Source organism: Thermobia domestica, chromosome 5 (genome assembly GCF_964235325.1).
Source record: "Thermobia domestica chromosome 5, izTheDome1.hap1.1, whole genome shotgun sequence".
Lineage (NCBI taxonomy): Eukaryota > Metazoa > Arthropoda > Insecta > Zygentoma > Lepismatidae > Thermobia > Thermobia domestica.
In genome coordinates this window covers 227,612,072-227,635,887 of record NC_137458.1, presented here as the reverse complement: position 1 = coordinate 227,635,887, position 23,816 = coordinate 227,612,072, and the positions used below count along the sequence as shown (strand labels likewise).

Sequence of the window (23,816 nt, the reverse complement as noted above, 5' to 3'; positions counted from 1 at the left end):
AATTCAGTTTCGTTAACCTGTCCTTCCTGCTTGATTTCCACTTGATTCACCTCTAACTCTTTCTGCTCAGGTTCGTTACGAACTCCGTTTTCTGCAAAGATCTGAATACTTAACTTTACCACTTATATCCTGTGTTGGTTGGTTGGTTTTGTAACTTATCCTTAGGAATTGTAACCCATTATGAGATTATCTACGAAGTTCAGGCAATCAATTCATGCTTTCTGTAGATCAATCCCATCACTTTTTGAGCTCTTCATCATCTTTTCGTGCCATTTGTTGGTGATTTTCTCGAGAACACAGTTGGAGGAGACAGGCAAAAGCTCCTCTCCCGGCCTGACCTCCGTCCTGATTTCAAATGTCTGGCATCTTTTCCCTGAATTTCATTTAAAAGTAGTCTCGGTTTGAATTTTTTGTTGTTTGAATTTTGTTACGCTTATTCAAGGGTATGGATTAGGGTAATACGATGAAACTCGAGTTGAAGTCTTCTTGAAGTCAATAAACATCACTTCAAATTCAGTGTCTCAAAGCTTCAGATATAAAAGGGTTGAGATAACATTCATGATCGTTTCGGGACTTGAGCGTACTTCTTGAACTCCCCTTAGCGTTCTCCCAGTTGTGACTCTACCCGATTCTGAAAAGCCTTCTAGAAAACCTTAGATCTCACAGTGGTTATTCACGTCAGCTATATCCGTTAAAATAATAATAATAATCATTTGAAAAAGTTGTTTTGTTTCGTTAACCAGAGATAGCCCAAGGGTGCCTCGGAGGTACCCTGGTCAACTTTTAATGCATTATTCTTAATAGATATTTCGTCCCGTGTCCTGCGCTCTAGGATTCTTCTCTCTCTTTGAAATACACCCTCTGATTGCGTTTCCTAAGCATTTCTTTTTACATTACCTTAGAAAAAATAGGGTTATTTTTTTATACTAACGTAAAGACCCAAGGGCTGCCTCTGAGGCTCCTATTGAAGTATATGCTTTTCTAATTATTTGATACCGTTCATTTTATATTACCATTGACAAATGATTTCATAGCAAAGTAGTGACTAACCTTTCCTATTAATGACGGAAAATACAAATGGTCGCAGTGGGTTCAGGTAGCTTGTATGTGCAACAGGGAGTCTCAGAAGCACCCCTTGGGCCTTTTAAGGGTAAAATTAGCATGGGCTTTCTCGGGTTAAACGATCATCAGGCTTATCGATCTCCTTGTCGTCGCTGCGTGTTTTCTCATAGCTCGATAATTCTGAACCCCTCGTCTGGCTTCTTATTTTTTCTTCGACAGGTAAGAGGTTCGACTTGAGGGTAAATTTGTTTCCGCATGCACATTAAATTATGTTCGAAAATGAATTTGATTATTGCATTTTCGCAATTCAGAAGGAATTCCAAGTACATCGTCAGAAACAGACCGTTTTCTTTGTCGGTGTAGCTGTTATTATTATTACGATGGTGAACAGGAGAAACGATTACAATGTCTGTAAATGATAAGGAACTGTTCACAGACTGAAAATGTTTGTGTAGGATGAAATGTCACTACTGCTGTACATAATTACCATTTCTACTTAAGGGGATCTTCTACCATCTCCGCTTAGGTTTCTAACTCTCCATTTGATAACATGTAAAATTTAATATGGTAATTTCTAACAAACTATTGCAGGTAATAACTTGAAATTTTTAATACAAATACACAAGACCCATATAAATCCAACCACGGTCTCCAATTTACGTTACATGCGTTAGATTAATTGCAATATATTCTTCAGTAAATTTGGCAACAGAGAATAAAAAGTATGCTGCAGAGGGGAGAGGGCTGACCATCTGTTTGCTTGTTAGCTGCTTTTAAAAGGACGCTCTTACCAGAAAAATCACGTTGTGATTCTCACTTCTCAGTGGTTAGAATGGTCTGGACTGGAAGAGCCCAAAACCTCTTCTTTCTTCCTTTCACGGTTTGTTTGTTTCTTCCACCCCTGCTGTCACAAGAAGACAACTTGTTTCGGAAAGCACTTTGAATTAGTAGCGAAAAGCCAAACTGAATGACACCACGGACGGATTAAAGGGAGGGGCCGTCACTCCCTCCGAGAACATTTGAATACTTTGAATAATCGGAGTAAGAAACTAGAAATTGCGTAATCTAATAAGAAAAGTTTGTTGAAGTATACAAATCAAGACGCATTTTAAGTGTCACAGCATTGTACTCTCATCCCCTCCCCTCCCAATTCCCTTCTGAAGAAGTTCTCTTTTGTTTCTCTGTTCCATATTAGTTTTTACACTTACACTTTCATTATCCAGTATTGATTTTTACCATACCATCTGCACAGAAGGCGAATAAGGTTTACGAGTCCTTCCTGCCCCTTTTTTAAAAATTGCTGATTATAATAAAATTTATCGAAAACAATTCATCTCAACGATAAAGACTTATACACATTCATTATTGCAATTTTAAAATAAACTCGCCGCCTGTCGCGTATGCTAGCGATCTAATATATACGAATAGATGAAAAGTTAGTTTGAAACGTATTGTTTTTCTGTAATTAAGTCCGAATTCATATTTGTTTCTATTGTTGCATCGACAAAAGTGAGTGCTAAATCGATTTAGGCTCGTTGGTCTTTGCGAGGTCCCTCAAGATGCAAGGCCGTGGGCAGTCGCCCACCACTTGAAACGCCTCTGCACTAGAGGTCTGCACGTGCTCGGGCCCACAAAGAATGTATCACTTCGGGCCCGGGAGGGGTTCGGGCAGTAGCGTCATTTCAGATTTGGCTTGGGGGGCCAAGACCCCTTGATATATGTAAAATTTCGCGTTTTTCACTGATTTACTACTATGCTATTGATAAAATTATATAAATCTCAAACTCGGGAGGGGGGCAAATGCCTCTCCCTGTCCTCCTAAATGACGCCCCTGGGTTCGGGCTGTGAATTTTTAAATTTACAACCATATTTCTCGGACTTTTTCGGGCCTAACTTTGTAAATATAGTGTAAAACGATACAAATTGCACCGTTCTTTCTGGAGGACTTTTAAAACACAACTGCAAAATCAAACCTCGAATTGCTGTAAATAAAAATACAATTTTGCATTAATAATTAAGTTTCTGCAATTCGGGCTTATTTCGGGTTCATTTGATTATCACAGAGCTCAGTCCGGGCTAGGGCCTAAATGCTAAGACATATTTTGGACTCGGGTCGGGCCTCACATTGTAAATTCACAGGCCGGGCCCGGGCTGAAAATTCCGGCCCGTGCAGACCTCTGCTCTCCACCCGCACACATTCCTTCCTAGTCCAGAAAATCTCCTCCCCTCCGCATCGTCAATAATGGTAAATTTGTTCCTCGTATATTTGCTTATTATTGTAAGAAAAGTTCAAACCAGAACTCTAAAATTTGTTCGTTCTCTGGGGTAATGTGAGTAATGCAAATTAAGAAAGATATGCGTAATATACAAATGTCAGAAAAACTTGATATCAATTTGAATAACCTTTTACGTAATGTTTATTTTAGAAATAATAAACTTATGCAAGTATATCGAGGCATCTGAAATTTAATGTTAAATAGTGGCGAGTGAGCCAGAAGGGGCGTGCACTATCCAGTTAGTCAAAGAACTCATATATGTAGCTTGAAAACTAATACTATTTAAACCAATATTGAATTAGACAAATTTGATCACTCTGGCCACAGAAAAGGCGTCACCTTCTATGGCCCACCCATCGCATGATGGGAATGAAAGACAGAGGGAAAAAAAAAGACAAATTTGTAAAAAGTAGGATAACCATAATTGGAAATCGTGTGTGTATTTTTTAAGGAGGAAACCCAGAAGTACATTCTCGATATAATAATAATAATAATAATAATAATAATAATAATAATAATAATAATAATAATAATAATAATAATCTTTCTCACTTCAATCATAGGTTGATGCGCAAGAAGGAAATTTTAAAACTTTTCTCTCCCCTGGGAGAGCTGTTTTATAATTTGATAAGGTCTCTTCTTCGTAACTGCATCTATCCCTGATCGGGCCGCGGTGGGTCAGTGGTAGAGCGTTCACCGCTAATGCATGGCGTCCTTAGTTCGATCTCAGCTCGCACCAAGTGAACTTTGTGGAGGACAAACACCATGTGTGGGGGTTTTCTCGGGGTTCTCCCGTTTCCTTCCATTTTCTGCATTCCAGCATTTCCTTCTTTTCACAACATTACTAGCTCCTTTAACCTACCAGGCATAACTGTGGGACGTAAAACTTATAGATTTTTCTATCCTTGATCTTCCACTTCCTGGTTTTTCTTCTGCCTTTTCCCCTATCAACATGGTGATCCAATCGGAGTGCCGAATAAGGGGTCTAGGAAATTTCGGTGTAGGAAAATTCGGTGTAAGAAAACTCGGTGTAGGAAAATTCGGTGTACAGAAAATTCGGTGTACGGAAAACTCGGTGTGGGGAAATTTTGGTGTACGGTAGATTCGGTGTAATACATATTGAATATTACTACTTACAATAATTTACGACATTTCATATTGTGAAAACGAAAACCATATAATGTAACGAATAAAATGTTATTACCTATTTCAAGAAAAGCAAATTTATTTTTCTACCTTGAGTCCAATACCTCTTGCATGTCTTTTGCGGGGTATTACTATAAACTACTTTTCATCACACAATGAAGCTGACACTTTTTGTCAGAAATAAAACAATTACAACTATAAGTTCAGAGAATAGTTATAGGAACAACTAAAAACACCTTTCCTATATAGTACATCATAGAACATATACAAGGTGATTCTTTTAAAACTCACGGATTTCATTTGGGGGTCTAGATTTTCTAACTGAAGTCCGATTTTCATGCGGTTTGTGGCAAATGATCAAGGAACGTTGGAAGATTTATGGAACTATGCTTACTGGTTTACATTCATTTGGGGTAATATAGGCCGCGCCTCTAGAAAAGCAGCAAATATTCGCCACTGTACCGAATTGGAATTAGGTGAGGTGCGGTATGGAGATTTGAGTTTCTTCGTTAGATGGTAACCTCGCGACGGTCAATAAGAAACAGGAAACTGGGCCTTCGTATTGAGAATTATGCTGTGCTACTGTACCAATATGATCAGGACGCAGTTACAATAATGTACTCTTTGGAGCAACGTGATTTTATCGTTAAAAAGATTTTAGAGGCCGGGATCTGTTGTTGCTACGCAAAGGGCAGCTACACGCAACTTTGCCTCACGTTCTGCCCCAAACAGGAACATAATATGGTCGCTAGTGAATAAATTGTAGGAAACAGGATCTCTTCTGAGTAAGGCAGGGAAGCATCGGACACCGCTGGCGGATGTTGTTGGACATAAAACTTAAAGATTTCATTTCATTTCACTAACACTTAATTTGTATTCTGCAATTTCGCTCCAAAAATCCAAAAATCTCATTCCAATTGCCAGTACACTGGCGAATATTTGCTGTTTTTCTTGAGGCCTGCTCGATATTACCCCGGATGAATTTAAACCAGTAAACATAGTCCCATAAACCTCCCATTCTCCCTTGATAATTTGCAACAAACTGCATGAAAACCGGACTTTAGTTGGAAATTTTAGAGCCCAATGAATCCGGGAGTATCACTCTGCATATACATATGTAAGATGCAAAAATATATTGATCAAAAAAGTCTTAGTGGAAAGGGCAATATAAAGCAGGATGGTTTTATCATATAATATTTGTACAAATAGTTTATTTCTCCTCCAATCAGACACTTTAGTTTGTTTGCCTTAAGGTAAACAAGTACTGCAACCCTATTAACTCCTTATTGACTTCTCCTCCAATCAGGCGTAGATACTTTAGTTGAGGCATTTATTTTTACACCTTTGAGTAACATAAATAAACTATGTCGTTTTTGAAGAATTTAAATTTAAATATTTATTTATAAAATATACATAAAATCGTCAGAACATTTTTGAAAAATCTACAATTTTCAACTTTAAACGTCTAGTAACCTACTTTTTTTTTTTTTTTTTTTTTTTTTGAAATATAAAATTCTAGGAGACATCCTCCAAAACAGCATAAAAACTTAAGTTTTAAATGAAATGTCGATTGGTATCGATGATCGCTTCGCTAAATCACACAAACGGACATCAATAAACAAATTTCTCGTCATGTAAGGGCCATGAAATGCTAAAATCTGTCGAAATCTAGAATTCAAATTATTTCACGATCACAATTTTTCAAAATTTGGTATAGCAGACAGTAAAAGTACGTTCTACACAAAGTTTGAACTTAAAACTAATACGCTCATTTATGCTCAAAGTTAAGTTTTTAATAAATACTACTGTCTACTACAACGAATCTTTCTTTACACCGAACATTCCCCACACCGAGTTTTCCGTACACCGAATTTTCTGTACACCGAATTTTCCTACACCGAGTTTTCTTACACCGAATTTTCCTACACCGAAATTTCCTACACCGAATTTTCCTGCTCCCCCGAATAAGATGTCCAAGCATGCTGTTTCTTTTTTTTCCTATTATCTTTATGATCTGTCGTCCTTCATTAGCTTCCTTTAGTACGTCTTCATTCCTTTCCCTTATACAGTATTATTATTACACAACCACACAAAATAAATAAAAGTTCTGTGCACTGGACCCCAGGGTATTGATTCGATGTATTTTGGTACCCAGAACCCAAATTTCGAAACTCCAGGACGATTTGACCGTGTCAACTTTGTTTTATGGGCGAAGAACGTAAGTGCTGTTTTACGTTTGCTTATGTTTATCGCCCATTTAAAAAATATCACGGTCAATCGTCCTGGGGTTTCGAAATTTGGATTCTGGGTACCAAAATATTTTGAATCCATACCCTGGGGTCTGGTGCACAGAACTTTTATTATTTTTGTGTAGCTGTGTTATTATTATTATTATTATTATTATTATTTTCCATGCGTACATTTTCTCGAAAATATCCTCCCCCTAAGAGATGATCAACAATTCATTCCTGAATAGTACTCAGCTTCTTTTCCTACTAATGACTATTTAGGAGTTTTTCCTTAGCTGAATCTCGTTATATTGTGTCTCCATTGTACGTAGAATAGGATTCGATTGCCAGTGTAAGCTCACAACTTCCGAAGTTGAGTCAACATCGCGAAAGAAATGGAGAACTATCCGAATAAAGTGGTAGCGATCTCTGGCCAAGAAAGACGAAAGGATTGTTTGATGTCATTGCACTGATCACGATCTTCTAGGTTGTGAATGTTTACCAGCTGGCATGTCCAGGCCCCTATGGGCTGTATTGCTGAGTTTAGATTTTAGACTAATAAACAGCTGTCTTTAGAAAATAACCTTGTAACACAAATATGATAGTCATGAGTTCCGAACCATAGTGTCAAGTGGTATAAATCTCACTTGGGTGGTAAAATTTGTTATTAGACATTCGTGGAAATCAACTGCTCTGTTAAAATATTTCAGTTTTCTAACATTGTTATGCCTAATTATTATTAAGCATTAATGATTACTTATTATTAAGAAGAAGCTGAAAATCGAGAAACATGGAAGAAATATTTCAAGGTCCAAACTGAAAATTAAGAAGAAACGAAAAAAATCTCATCAGTCCCAGGACCGGGCAAAAGGCAGAATACTTAATAATAATAATAATAATAATAATAATAATAATAATAATAATAATAATAATAATAATAATAATAATAATAATAATAATAATAATTTTAAAATTTCGTTCTTGATTATAAGAATACATTATACATTATAAAAGTCGTATACAAAGAAATGTATACATCCTAGAAATAGTATATACATATCAACGAAATACCTTGCTACTGTCAAACAACATTTGTACTGTGTATACATTTATATTAATTCTATAGACTGTCACGTCTTTTAATCACGTGGCTCCCCAGCTTGCCTCACAACGATGAGCAAACGCCAATGATTTGAGTATTCTAGTAGGGAATCGAACCTAGAATCACGCGAACAGGAGTCAAAAGTTCTAACCACAAGACTATGGAACCCCTTACAAGTAAACCTTACGTTTGGGTGAATCGAGTTGCTGACTGAGACACATATGAGAAAGTAGTACTAAATGTAGTCAGTATTTCAGTGAAGTTGTAGGTGCGAAGCTCCAGGGGTTTAGGAGATACAGCTACCAGAACATCTCATGGAAGTACAGAATAGTCTTCATACAGTTGGAGGTAGAAGCCCTGTAAGACCTGTTGTAACGACAAAAGGTGAATAACAAATATATGGGTACATATTAGGACTAGGGGGAAGTCATATGGTAAGGGTATACCTGACGGCGGCCATCTTGAAATCCGCCATTTTGAATTAAGGTTAAGTTTTTAAAATAGGAATCGGGTTATGTGATACATGATTTAAGGCGCAAATGTAATCAGAAGAACAGTGGTGACGTTAATTTTAATTTACGCGCAATTGGTAAAAAGTTACAGGGAAATTAGGGACAAGAGCGAGCGAGAAATAGATGTGAACAGGATACAAGAAAAACAACGAAATGGCGTGCAAGTACAGCATCAAACAACTAACATTGTAACGCCACCATTGTATTTCTGATTAACTTCTAGCCCGAAGTTATCTATTGCATTACTCTATTCCCATTTCATTTTGTGCTGGTTAATGATAAAGAAAAAATGGTTATACCGTTGGATTTATGGTAAAATTCGCTATCAATAAGGTGTCACTGTTATGCGTTTTGTTTAAAACTTTTGTCTGATTCAAAATGGCGGATTTGAACATGGCCGCCATCAAGGCAACTCTTACCATAGACCTAATATTTATCCACCTGCTCTTTTTTTATTATCATTAACACAAAATTTACAAGGTGGGGTAAAGGACTAATACATATGCTGCAACAATATGTAATTTCCCTGTAACTTTTTACCAATTGCGCGTAAATCAAAACTAACGTCACCATTGTTCTTCTGATTAAATTTGCGCCTTAAATCATATATCACATGACCCGATTCCTATTTTTAAAACTTAACCTTAATTCAAAATGGCGGATTTCAAGATGGCCGTCGTCAGGTATACCCTTACTATATGACTTCCCCCTAGTCCTAATATGTACCCATATATTTGTTATTCACCTTTTGTCGTTACAAGAGGTCTTACAGAGCTTTTACCTCCAACTGTATGAAGACTATTCTGTACTTCCATGTGATGTTCTGGTAGCTGTATTTCCTAAACCCCTGGAGCTTCGCACCTACAACTTCACTGAAATACTGACCACATTTAGTACTACTTTCTCATATGTGTCTTAGTCAGCAACTCGATTCACCCAAACGTAAGGTTTACTTGTTAGTATGACGTTATGCTTGAAATTCAAATGATTCTACCAAAAACAATTATCAACGAAATAGTTTATTACATCTCTAACACATTACATTTATACTGTGCATACATCTATATTAATTACATTATGAAAAGGAGTAGAATGACTGTATGCCTGAAATTAAAATGATCCTACAAAAAGCATATTTTTCAACGAAATACCTTCCTATTGTCATGTATACGGGTAATTTTATTCGTGGGTGGAAGGAGGAGTCGCCCGAAGTAAGGAAGAAATACAATACTCTCCTACCTGATAATTGAAATCATGAATAAATTTTATTATTATTCTTTCTGTATATGTTCATTTTCGAGTTAATCGTTCCATATCAGACTCCCGAATAATAATAATAAAAAAAAAACTATCGAAACAACTTATTGACCGTGCTGATAGCGACTACTCCCCGTCACGACACCGTTTTTCAGTTTTGTTAGTGTTAGGAAAAAGAAGAGTGAGAAAGAAGAGTAGCAGAGGGAGGCAGAGAAGAAAAGAAAAAGAGAAAGAATGAAGAAAGATAAAGGATTACTGGATAATTCAGGAAATATAGTAATGAACTTGAATGGTTATTAACGAAGGATCAATTCCGAAGTGATTCGGAAATAGACACATGTCCATAAATACGAGCCTGATCTGGGTCCAGGCGACTGCACAAGAGGGAGTTGCCCAAACCCAGCCCAAGCTAGGTGAAAATGGAATTTAATTGGTTGTAAGGTAATCCTGAATGGTAAACATTAACTATCCAGTCTCTGAACTCCATACTCTGAGATCGACCACACATATGAATTAGCTTGGCGAGACTTCTTTTTTGGAAGGAGAGAGTACCAAATTCTTTTCCTCTTTGATTCCTTCATTTTGTCTCACTTCTTGCAACACAGATATTATAGCACAACGACAGTAGAATTTCCAGTAAGTGCACTTTGCAGTTCGTTTCAAGACTATTCTAAAACTCAAGGGTCACAAAATCACCCTCCCCTCTTTCCCTTTTCGAAGGGATCTTTCGGGGGGAAAGGTGAAAAATGTGGAAACAATTGGATACAATTACTAAGAACATTTTCCTTCTTCCTTCACAAGTCTCTTGTTTATGGTCATTTCGTCTTGTGTAATAAGGCGGACTTCAGAACACAAAATTGCAACGCTCCAGATTCCCTACCCAGATTGTCACGCGGTTCGTATGTCAGTCTTCGAGTTTCTTCAAAGAATGTTACATTATCTGCTATGAGATCTGCAAACGATCTCCATTGTATACCTGCTATCTCGATAGAGGCAGTGGACAAAACTGAGGACAAAGCTGCCCAAAACAAGTTTTTGACAAAAAAAAAGAAACAGAGACAACATTTGTTTTTAGCCAGAAGCGCTCATAAATCACTACCACGTGACGCGAAGACTATTAGGGCTAGAGGTTCAGCAGAGAGCTCCCAATTCCTGGAGAAATTCTATCCTCTACGTTGCCAAGTGTAAACGGAAGTATACATTATAATTAATCTAAATTGATCTGGGGCATTAAATCAAAAACAGAAACCATGAACATATAGGTATTGCTGTTGGAAAATATCATGGAAAATTTTGAGACGGTAAGTGCAATATCTTGTTAAATATTCACATAGAAATATCTACGTGTTATCTTATAGGGATCCTGAAACACTTGCAAGTGGGTAGACATCCCCTAGTACTTACCACAGTGTGAAATGATGTTTGTCAATGGGACAGAAATTTTATAATATTTAGATGGATCTGAAGGCTAATTTTTTTCATATGTTAAATGCTTTGAAAGTGGTATTCGGACATAAATTCCTTGGAAATTTGAAGATAATCGAAATCACTTGGCGCCAAATCCGTACTGAAATGGAGAGGGAAGGGTAATTAGTTTTTTGCAGTAAGCAGTTTAATGTGTTGTATAGAAACGCCCATTATCATGGAGAAGTGAACACGCCATTGCGAAGTAGACTTGGTAGTTCCTTGCTTATGATCTCGTGCCTTGGTGCACATTCTCGGGTTCGATTGCCAATGGGAGAGCATTGAAATTATGCTGGCTCGGTTTCTGTCTGAAACCGCAAGTCCTACTCCTTATATAGCTTCGATGCTGAAAAGGAACGTTAAGCGTTAATGAAGAATGAAAAAGAAAACTTCTGATGACTTCGTGTATGAAAATGCTGCAGTGTCTAGCAGTAATCATCGGCATTAACTGCGTCCACGTCCCAGGTATTCTAGTGAGACGTTAGACGTGCCGAAAAATAGTAGCCACAACCTCTCATGCCAGCGTTTCCCAACCTTTTTCAACTTGCGGCACACTACGGGTGTAATTTGAATTCTTGCGGCACACTCATAGATATTATTATTATTATTATTTGCAAATATAAAATACCCTGGATTTTTTTTTCTTCTGTGATTACTGATCTCCTCACAGAGATGAAAGCTCGATCACTGGTTTTCCCCTATGCTAATTCATTATGCTTATTTTTTATTCTAATTTTAAAATAGAAAACAATTGCAATGAAATATAGGACTCAGATTTTTAAAAATACGCTTTCTTTTTCGAAAACTGTATCCAACCTTTCACTAAGAACGAAGATTACTAAATAAACAAATGTCTTGTACTTTCAATTTTGCTGTTTTAACCAAAACCGGTGCATATTATTGCAATCACACAGCTTGCGATGCGTCGAAGTCAAAACACACCTGTTGAACAAAGTGTTGTTCTGTCATTCACATAGGAATGAGTGTTCTACGAACGTTCACTTGACGCGTACCGTACAAGTGCTTCCATTTCTCGGTGTTAGTATGACTCTCAATTGAAGCGTAACATAGCAGCTAACCGTGGAAATGTGTACGAGCCGAAATACTGTCTGCTACACAGTAATAGATGTAGAATAATATATTTCAATTACAGTAATTTTTTCCATGGTAGAAATTCATAGTAATGTGAAATACAAAAATATACATTTTTTCCTATGTCTTGCAATTTGGTTGCTATAGAATTAATAATTTTGTTTCGATTTCCTCGCGGCACACCGGTTGGGAAACGCTGTCTTATGCTAATAACACGTCTTCTAACTTACGGAGTGATAGGAGATAAGACCTGCACTTTCAATAATTTACTTTTTTATTTATAAAGTAAACATAAAAAAAATGTTTCCATCACAATGCAGTAGAAGAAACCGAATCATTTAGTCCTGCACTTTGCGATATTTCAAAATGCCTACTTCAATGGGTTGAACAGTACCATATGATAACTGAAATTTTAATGGATTCTGCTGTTTTTCGTCATGCAGTAGTCTTGTCATATATAATATATACTCACCAGCATGGTATTGTTCAGGCCTGTTCTTAAAATGTGCGGACCATTTTTGCGTAGGTTTTCATTTGCCACTCAACATCTTTCTACTTCGGAAACATCACATCTGGGAGGATAAGAGATGGCGCTGTAAACTATAAGTATTGGGGAGCTCTGCTCTCAGTGTTTATTCAATTTTTATTATTTACTTTACAATATTTTGGACAATTTTGTTATTTATTACAACTTTAATATACTGTAATTCAAGTTATATGAATTCATGCACCGCTTATCCTTCCGTATTACATTTACATAGTGAAAACAATTATACTTAAAACTGGCTAATTCGGCCATATTGGCACGAGCCATTTTAATACAAAATTGTATTTTAAACAATTTTCATTCAAAACAAGTTTAGTGAAACAGTCAACAAGGCTCTAAGGCCGAGACTTCCTTTATATAAATCTCCCGTAAGGGAGATAAATGGATGGAACATCACATCTTTGCTATACCTGCTTTTTTGTTCACATCATAGCCTTTGACCAATTTTGAAACCTTCATCCGTTTAAAACAGATGGAATAGCAGGACACGCCAACACCTGCAGTGAGATACCCATGTCACAGTTCTCATATATTTACATCGCCACAAGTACCAGTTTATAGTTTTTGTACTCTTTTCTCTCATCGCCTCAGGTATTATTATTATTATTATTATTATTATTAATAATAATAATAATATAAATTGTGGTCAGGGTTGGAAAAACCATGGTTTTTATTGAAAAAAAAAAGTTTTTTCTTGGTTTAAATAATTTGCTCTATGTATTTATATTACATATGGATAGAAATAGTGTGTTTCGCCTTGGTGTCGTTATGCAACAACAGGGTTCTGCTGGAAGGGGTCACATAAGTTTAAAGCGGAATCCAAATCGCTTCCTGGTTTACATCCGAGAGAAATTGTCCTCCATTTGGAACTCTGAAACCGGGACTAATTGACCACAAATGCGATGAGTCTGCTGACTCACTCACGAAGAACTCCTGATAAAAATACACTGTACTTATCTTTACATACTTGTTAATATAATTGTCAAAAATCATTTCAAGTGAAACCATTATGCAGGATTATATAAATTGGGGAACTCCCGCCTTAGCCATTGGGAAAATCCTATTATTACTTTAAATGCAAAGCAAATCCCGTTATTGCTTTGCATGTAAAATTTTAAGGTCAATGTATCATCAGTACGCTAAAACTGAGGTATTAAATTACAGATTTAGTATGCAGATATCATTCAATAAAATTAAAACCAAGTTCAATCCAAGCGAATGTTGGAAGCTACGTAGGCAGTCGATAAATTTTGCCAATGTTTATCAATATATTTAAACAACAGTTGCTTCTTTATAAAACAACATGCATTGAGGCAAGCAGAAATATACAATTGGGTTTCGTTTCGTATGTTTAGGCTTCACATCCTTGCGTAATATTAAGGTTTTCAAGGAGAATACTTTCGCTGAAAGTGGCGTCCGAACCGCTACTTTGTTTACACTGGAAAGAAGGGTTGTGGTTCGACCGAGAATTGAATATTGATCACTTTGATTAAAAGGTGAAAAGCAGATAAAACTAATGCAGATTGTTTGATATGTGGAAACGTCACCATGAAGTTCACACGATTTAAAGCATTTTTTCGTTCTTTTTCTTTTTTCGTTTAAACCAGCCAACCCTGATTGTGGTTATGACTTAGACAATTTATTGTTAACTTCTAAAGTTTAAATAATTCTGTTCATATAATTAACTCTCCTCAAATATTGCGTTTTATTCATTTTTTTTTTTTTTTAAATACGAATTGTAAAAAGCATATTTCTGTAAATCATGAAATGACAATAGAATTACTGTATCTTCAAGAATTGTGTGAACACAAAATTTTATTTTCAAAATGCATTGTTTCCCAATTGAAACGTCTAATTTCTGAAAAAAAGGTTTTAACTAATCAGCACACCTTGAGACCTGAGAAGTACTGCTTATTCGTGGATAATGATATAACCTTGAATGTCCATGAAAATTAGAAAATAATGTCACCTATTTGTTTTGATACTTGTTATGTGAAAAGTAAATGCCATTTTTTGTTGTTGTATTCAGTTTTTGTTAGTCCACGAGTGGGGCAGGGTTATTACAGGGGGTATATAAACCACACACACAGTAAAGAGAAAGATTGGATAGAAACATAAAATATTGCCGAACGTTTACAAATCAGACGTTCAGATGTCAGGTGAAAAGATAAAAAAGACTGTTTACCCACTAATGTTCTCATTTGGAAACAGTGTATAAAATATATTTTGAAAGCTAACGCAAGGAATGACAAGGCTTTTTTTTTTTTTTTTTTTTTTTTTTCTAAATGCTTTATGAAGGTCCAAAATTAGCTTTAACTCTTTGAACCCGGGCGTGGTACTAGGGATGGCCAAAAAAATGTTCGGATCCGGATATCCCGGACCCAATGAGATCTGGATCCGAAATTTGGATCTCAGATCTTGATTCGTATCCAAATCTACATATGAAATTGTGATAATAAAATTGAATATCTAAAATTCGTCAAAACTTTTTTCGGATTCACTAATATAGTAGGTTGCTGTGCTTTTAAATGTTTCCATAACACGTTTGTGCTACCTTTGTTCTTTATTTTAACCTTGCAGTATTTACATGTTGCACTTTCTGTCGAAGTCTCTTTAGTAAAATGTTTCCAAGTTTGACTTCTTCCCATTTCAGAGTATAGTGAACTGTCTAAACGCTGATGTAAATGGTAACGAATTCTCCTGTTTAGCACCTCTTCAAAACTTAATGTAAGCTTCACATTGAAAATATTTATTTTATTCTTAGAAAATAAACTTTACTACTTTCTCATATACAAATGAAATATCTTTTAGATAAGGCCCTTCTAATCGCAGAAATACTAGACAAAGCAAACTCTTTATTAATTGTAGTTTCTGGCTCACTAGAGTCCAACCATCAACAAATGTAATAATAAATATCTTTCACTTCGAAGGTACAACAAAAAGTATAGACTGGTTGGCGTGGCACAACAGTAGATTTTTAAACATGCACACAAGAATTTCAGGAGAGCGATATGGTTGTGCAGTATTATTAGTATTAATAAAAGTGTTCGTTGTATGACTTTATCACCTAACTTATGGCTTGTCCTTTTGAGGTCGGGGTTTGTTGAAGGAGTAAATAAAAAAGAGATTTCTGTTATATTTTCTTCACCCTCCAGGTTTCTTTAATCATACATTGCAGGACGTAACCAAAACATATTCATGCATCGTATCATTGAAGTGTTTTGTATTTTGTATATTAAAGTGTTCAAAAATATTTAACATATTCGCATTTGTTCATGTGATCTCAGGTTCAATTCTCGGTGGGAACATACATGAAACAATTGCAAACTAAAACAATATGAAAATAATATTTAATAGTCAGGAAATTGATATTAAAACTTAAGCTATCTGTTGGGACTGTAAGGCTGTAGTTAAATTAACCCATACGTTTCGTGAAGATATATTATATCGTTATGGTTTATTTACTATAAACTACCAGATACATCCCCAGACGCCACTTTACACTGTAGTAATCAACAGACGAAAACAACATTGGAAAAGGAATGGAAGGAAGGTCTCCAGAGCCTTAGATTAAGGTGCTAACCCAACATTTGCCCAGTATAACTCAGGAACAACCCTAGAAAATCCTCAGTCAGGATGGCTGGTCTCCAAATTCGAACCCGGGATTACCCAATTGCGAAGCAAGAATCCTAACAATTAACCTAAGCTCGCTCCGTATTATTATTATTATTATTTAGCTAATAATTAACGTAATATTCTAAAATTAATGCAAATTAAACCCTACTTTCTTTATTGCTGATGTTAAGAGGCCTACATGAGACATCAGTCCCCCATTAAATGGACCTTGCTGAAGAAAGAATACTAGAACTGGAATTCAGGAAGCGGGGGTGAAGAGATTAATGAGGCTGAGTAAACTATGTACGACGCAAAAACTGAGTAATTATGACTTCATTACAGATTTATTCACTTACATAGGTAAAACTTTAAAAAAAATAAGGAAAACGAGGGGATAATGACAAAACGCCCTTCAGCTTTAAAAAAAAATTTAAAAATAACTAAACTAAGAGCTACGAAAGACGCGAGACGAATTTTATTGAAAAGATTGTTTTTCCTTAGTGGTTAGTTGTGCTAACTATGAACATGAATGAAAAAGATAACAAGTAGCTAGCTCTGAGTTTCGCAAACCAGTTGAAAAGAAAATTTAATAATAAAGAAGGCATTTATGATAATTAAAACAAACTAAACTCTTTGCACGACAGTCCTTTGGTTCCTACCAGCGGGCTTCAAAGTGGAAATGTGTAGTCAACGCATCGACATTTGAAGTCGCTAATGCCGGCTTTTTAGACTGGAGTCCGCTACCTCTTACTTCAGATAACTCCCCAATAGACTGGAGCCACGATGCTGGCTCAACACCGAAATTGTTGAGTGCCTTTCCGGAAATTGAATCCATGACCACGGGCACCTAAGATACGCGCTAACCACTGTTTCTTTTTATATGAAAAGATAACAGTTGTTTATCAAATTATTTAACCTGCTGAACGCTTTGCACGGATTGCACTGTAACCATTACGACACCACACATAGAAGTAAACGAGGACAGTTAAAAACACTTATGCCCGAAGCGGGATTCGAATCCAAGACGTTCACAGCAAACGATCCACAGCCTAATGCTGCAGACCACTCGACTATGGCTGTCGGGTATTCTCGGCTAAGCATTAGCACATTTAAGGTAACTGATTATTTTAAAAGTTGCTCCTAAATACTGACAATCTAAGTCTTATGTATCAAATATTTCCTGCGATAGTACCATACACTCTCCGTCTTCTATAGACGAAAAGCTATAGTTACCCATATTATCTAGTACAGAAATTTCTAATTCTCTAATAGCTGCTGATGATGATAGTCAAGGTTCACCGAAGCATGATCCCCAAACTCAAACTGAGATATTGATGTTACTGGAACGGCTGAAAAGTCATCGTGGGCAAGTGAATTGTTCACTTGTCAGGATGAAGGGCGTTTGTGATGTGAAATGCGGGGCTGTCAGAGCTACTACTTATAATAATTTGATTTATAATTTTCTAAGCTGCCGTAAATCCTCTTCAAGAAGATAACTGTTATCTTAACTTGGAGAATGTTACATAAGAAGTTTTATTGCTATCTTTAGGTTGCATATAAATGTCTTCATTCCGGAATTATCGGATTTATTTTAACGCTTAACTTTCACATCTCTTCTGATTTACGAATATTTAAATCGCGATTATCCCCTTAAGGTAAATTAATGATATTTTAAATCATTTCGAACCAACTTTATATATGGTTAATCATGTTATATGGGAATAATTGAGATCAGAAGCAGTCTACAGGCTAAGTCCAAAAGAATCTTGGCCGACCTCCTGATAAAACACGTCTTTCAGCAAAGTGAATTGTGGCAATCCGATAGCCACATGAGGAAATTTCCGGTTCAAGTGAAAGCTTCCGTAAGAATCAGCACCCTAATCAGTGGAATGTGCCTTGCTAATTTTTCCCTAATGTGAAAGTACCTATCTTTATTGTTAAAAATGAAAAGCCTTTATTTCAAAGAAGTCGCCATTACAGTTTTCGTATTTGAACACAACACTCATGAAAAGTCATGTTAAAGCGCGACTTACCCCTGAAAAAGAATATTTATCTGTTTTTAGTTTCTCGTGTACCCCAAAGTACATGCAGAATTAGTGCCTTCCGCTCGCATTACAAACGGCTACGATCTTGGTACTAGCACATTTTTCGGTTTCCAGATCTCAAATATTTATCTTTCAGCCTGATTCTATGTATGAATCCGAAATTTCAAATGTAGATAATGGGCACCAAAATTCACAGTTTATTCTCGGTGCTCATATTGTGATTTACTAAATAATTATTAAATCTAATTGTAAGGTTTATATTTGATATTTTGAGCAGACTGAGCAAGATAAATATATGTAAAAACTAGTCAATACTTGTCTTAACTGTTTATATTTTCTTAACTGTCAATGAAATAGGTCTCTTGAGGAATTTTAAATATTCGAGTTTTGTTCCGGTTTCAAATGTATACTAGTTTCAGATGTTCCAAATCCTAGGTGTGTATCTCGGTCCTGGAATCGGGCGGACCTAGATTGGACATTCGAACTCTCATCCGGTTCAAATTAGGTTTTTCTTTTTATAGTAAGGCAAGCATTTGATCTTTAGAGTAAAATGAAGGAGGCAAATAGACTTCTCAATATTTCTCTTAATTTTCTGTTTTCTTCTTCATTGTCAGGACTTCTTGAAATTACTTTCGGTGAATTTTAGATATTCAAGTTTATCACAATCAGATCCGGATCTTCGGATCCGGCCATCCCTACGTGGTACTAGTATATCGAGGCATTTAAATTCTGTACAGTAATGATGGTAATAGTACTATTAAATGCGAAGCAGAGTTGAAAAATAAAAAATGAAGGAACCATCTGCATTATCAATGTGAATTTTCATCATTTAATAGCTTCAGTACAAGAATAGTTTAAATATCGTGGTACTAGTACCATGCCCAGATTCAAAGAGTTAAGAACATTCGATATACTTTGAAGTAAATGTTAAGCCTTTTGAGTTAATTTAAATACATATAATTTGGTACCTAAATACAAGCTCTAAATAATATTGCATTATGCATTACCTAAAAGGATGAGAAATTGTGTAACTTAGCCGAACTATTTTACAAGGCTGTAGCTAATAATAACAAGTCGTTTTTAAGACCTGGTATAGTTTATTTAGCTCAGAATAGCAGTTGAAATTATGGGGTTTCCAAATGGAAAGATTGACGTTTCGCATAAACAATGGAAACCGACTGTAAAGTAAATTATACAGAAGGAGCACATATATAGAATCTTGAGTCATTGCGTAGTCATAATGTCCCAAGGGAAAGTATATGCTCATCAACTGCAGAAGATCTAAACGTATCAATTTCCTAAACTCAAATGGCCAGACAGAAATGTCGGGTTAAAAATGTATATTTCCATGTTATGGATAATGCCATGTTTGAGCATGGAAATAAAAATGTGAAAATTTCGCCATTATATCATCAACTAGATAATAATCCACTGCAGTAGACTTTTCATCGACGAATCATGGCCATCGTATGGTGATTCGTGTAATATTTTCCTAAGGAAAACCCCATTCGTTTTGTACCCAAAATCTATACGTTTTGTTCACGTGATGGATCTCATATGACATGAAAAATCTATGGAGGGAAGGATACTTATGAATCTAGCTTTCTACTGTAACTAAGGTGGAAATTATCTTACTGGATATTATGACTAATTCTTTGCGAATTGAGGTATTCTTTGATAACTTCACCTCGGTACTAATTTTTGACAGGGTTGAAAATAAAGTGGATTAAAGCAACCGGTATAGTACTGGAACGAAGATCTGGTATTTGTCCTCTGATCCCCGCAAATGAAATCAAAAAGTAGATGACACCAAAATGTGATTTCCGAAGTGATTGTGGTGGAATGACAATTCCGTAGTCACCTTGGCATCAAATATCAGACCCACTTACCAGTGGGGAATACAGAACGATACTCTCGTAAATCAAGAAGAGGATCCATGTCTCTAAACCTCACATTGCATGGAAGTACAACAATGGGATGGATGACTTGAATGTCATTGATGCTATCTAGCTACAGACCTCAGCTGCGTGGAAAGAAGTGGTATGAGAACACATTGTTTAAAATGGTTTGAATCTGGCAGTTGTTGAAACTTGGAAAGTATACAAAGAACTTCATATTAAGAATGTAAAAAGACACTTGGATTTTGACAAGATGAATATCTTCTGTACTTGTTCATCAAAATTCACTAACATATTCAAGGCTAAGACATCTAGTTGTTATCGTAAGTTCCATGCTGTTATTATCCCAAGTTCCATATTACTGCGTTATCAATTCATGTGAAATTGATATAACCATTTAGGAACACACTTATTCACATATATAGAATTTAAAAAAAATACAATATCTTTGCATAAGTTTCCTAATTGCACACCTAATTGACTAATTTAACAAAGTACTCCTTCAGCTTTAAGTTGGACAGTAACTTGGCTGGTAATAGTTTTTGTTAATGTACTAGCAGTTCACATGGTTAAATGGGCTAAGAAAGAAAACTACATTTATTTATTTTTCCTTCGATATTTATTAGAAATGGTTTCTTATGGCGGTTCGGAAAGTCGAGTTTGTAGTCGTTCTGCATTCAAATTATTATGCTAAGTAATGAAAGGATCAGTTGTATGGACAGTGATAGGAAAGCGTCGTGTGCCTACCCAACGTTTATCAGCTACTTCAATTTCATTCCATTCATTTCACTAAGGATTACAACGTGGTCATGTTGTGTTCGTTTTACTATTCATAATCACATGATAACAGATCTAATTTCGAGATTTTTTTTTTGTTAACAAATAATGAACTTTCACTTTTTTAAATCTCATTGTATGTGCTAATTGGTAAGTTAATTAAAATTGTGGGTATCATTTTATTTTATTTTCATCATAGTTGATTACGTCGTACAATCCTGACTTTGGAATCGACTGTTGTTTCACTTATCTTGTCAACTTCCTCAGGATCTTTATCTTACACATGTACATGAGCAACCAAACAATAGCAGCAAAACTACCGTGGAGAAAAAAATTAGAATTACACGTCATAATACTAGGGAAACATTGAAGAATGTCAAATTCTCGTCGTGAAAATTTTAAACTATGTATTTGATTTATTGTTTAAGTTTTGTTTTGAAATTTCTTAATAAGATCATTTCATTATTATTTTCCATGCTTAGTCTCAAAAGTAAGTTTTCTGCATTATCAGTGTGATGCGTTATCCAGATAACATTTACCAAAATTCACAAGTAGTTGGCGTTTGATAAAGAGCGTATAAATGCTATAAATATAAATCAGTCTTATGTTTTTTTTTTTTTTTTTTTTCATTCATTTATTTTCTCGTGGGTGACTGGATGAATCAGAGAAATACATTAAATAGAAATAATTTTACTTTTTTGATTGGATTACAACTTTATTTTTCTGATTTGTTTCAGTTTTGAGTAGAATTCTTTTAACTGGTGTGAATGTCTAATAATGCTTCATACATGGTGATTTTTTTTTTTAATCTATTTATTCATGCAGAACTATAAGGTTAAATAATGCTCGTGTCTTGTTTTTAGGTAATCACAAAAGTAATCATCACGGGGAATCCGAATTCGGCGCAAACCCATGCGCAGCCAGTTATGCTTGCTACTTCGCAAGGAGAGGCAATAGCAGCGGGACAACCAATCAAAATTATAAGCAGCCAGCCAAACGTTACAACACTGTTAGGAAGCCCAACGAAGGCCATAACGTTACAACAAGCACAACAAATGGGACTTCTGTCCCCCGCCAAGGTACAACAGATAATACCATCATCTCCTAACAAACAAGTAAGTCATTTTTTTATCCAAAGTTATTTATTTATTATTCTATAATTGTTTGTTTTCGTATTGGTTGTTATTTCTAGTTTCCTTGCCGAGCTAGTTGACTCGTAACACAGCATCAGCAGTGAAGCAACAGTATTAAATTAAAGTAATATGAAATTTCTGAAAGTATGTTTGTAATGTAAGCGTATAGTGCAACTCGGTCTTCATATCTTGTGTTTATTTAAGAGTGACTGTGTACGTAATACAAACTAGTCCAGATGTATCTCAAATATCCATCGAAGCTACTTCCTGAGATACCAGTTATCAGATTTCGGGCTAATCACTTTTACCTTCGTTGAAAATCTGTAACTTGCTTGTAACAATGAAAACCAGGGATAATACTAAGCAACGGATTATATAGGAAATAATGAATAAGAAATGTATTGTTTTATGTGTGTCTTTGTCATACAGTGTTTCTATTTCATTTTTGGAATGGAATTAGATCTTTACTCTTACCTCATTACGCTAGTCAGAAATTTTATTATTAACAAGTGGACTGTTATGAAATCAAGAAATAAGTTCCAGGTATTCCTTTCTCGACTCCACGATACCGTCCTTTAACCACTTGAATTACCACTTTTCGAGGAATTTGTGTGATATAAAATAGGTTATCTGAGTAAAGACTTAATTCCCTGGTATGTCTCATATATTAGTATTGTAAAATTACTCATTTCTGCTTATGATACTCAAAAGTAGGTCGAACATTTAAATCGTCTTACCGGTAACAATCATTGGAAACCTCACACTCACTAGTCAGATACGTAACTTTCACTGCACTACTCAGAACGCATCGCACTATCATGCAAAAAATAAAGGATAGTTAAAATTAATAATAAAAACTTAATCCACTAATTAAATACGAACAGAGGCCAGAAAGTCCTTACAGGTGGTAATAATGTAAAAATTTGTCCAATGATAGGTTGTCATCTCACTAATATGTCTGCTAATTTGTGTCGTTACAGTTCCTGTTGAATTGAAGTTATTGCCAGAAAACTAATCGGTGGCAGCATGTTGTACAGTCCGCAGCAAAAAACCTGCAACGTAAGCATGGAAGTTTATTGTGAAACTACGCCTAACAGCCCAGGGAATCAACACAACGTCTAATTGGCACGAATCACACCAGGAGAAACCTCGGCGTCCTCCTCTGCATACTTATTTTGGAGCAAAAGACTTCGTCGTTTCACAACAAACTTACATGGTCATGTTGCAGGTTTTTTGCTGCGGACTGTACAAATACCATGTACCGAGCTGTATTTAGATTCCTCCATCGTCAAGGAAGATGAGCACAAATGATACATGAAGAGATGGCAACTGTATATTACGAGGAATTCTTATCTTATTGCACAGCGAATCGCTGGAAGAGAGAATTCAAACTTGATCGCACAAATGTTCAGGATGACCCAAGAGAACAGCTTCCCTCAGCGTCTATAAACCGAGCGTGGTGGCAAAAGTTGAGCAGCTAGTGCTTAAAATAGACGCGTGGTTATTAATTGTTTAGATAGTTTGTTTACACCCTATTACATAACAATCTATATGAGCAAAGTAGATTCTCCAATTATTGACAAGTTTTCAAAAAGAGAATGTGCGCAATATGTAGCATTTTGAGTCTATACTACAAGGACGATAAAGCTTTTATAATCAGAT

The 23,816-nt window shown here is 35.8% G+C and overlaps 1 protein-coding gene across 2 annotated transcripts in view; it reads left to right on the top strand.

Annotated features, from left to right (window-relative positions):
• LOC145686433 (protein lin-54 homolog) overlaps positions 1–23,816 on the top strand; it is an 83,715-nt gene that overhangs the window by 12,963 nt on the left and 46,936 nt on the right. For both annotated transcript variants that reach the window (XM_081759730.1, XM_081759729.1), the window contains exon 3: positions 21,885–22,136. In XM_081759730.1, coding sequence (XP_081615856.1) covers positions 21,885–22,136 — 252 coding nt within the window. The remainder of the gene's footprint in view (positions 1–21,884; positions 22,137–23,816) is intronic.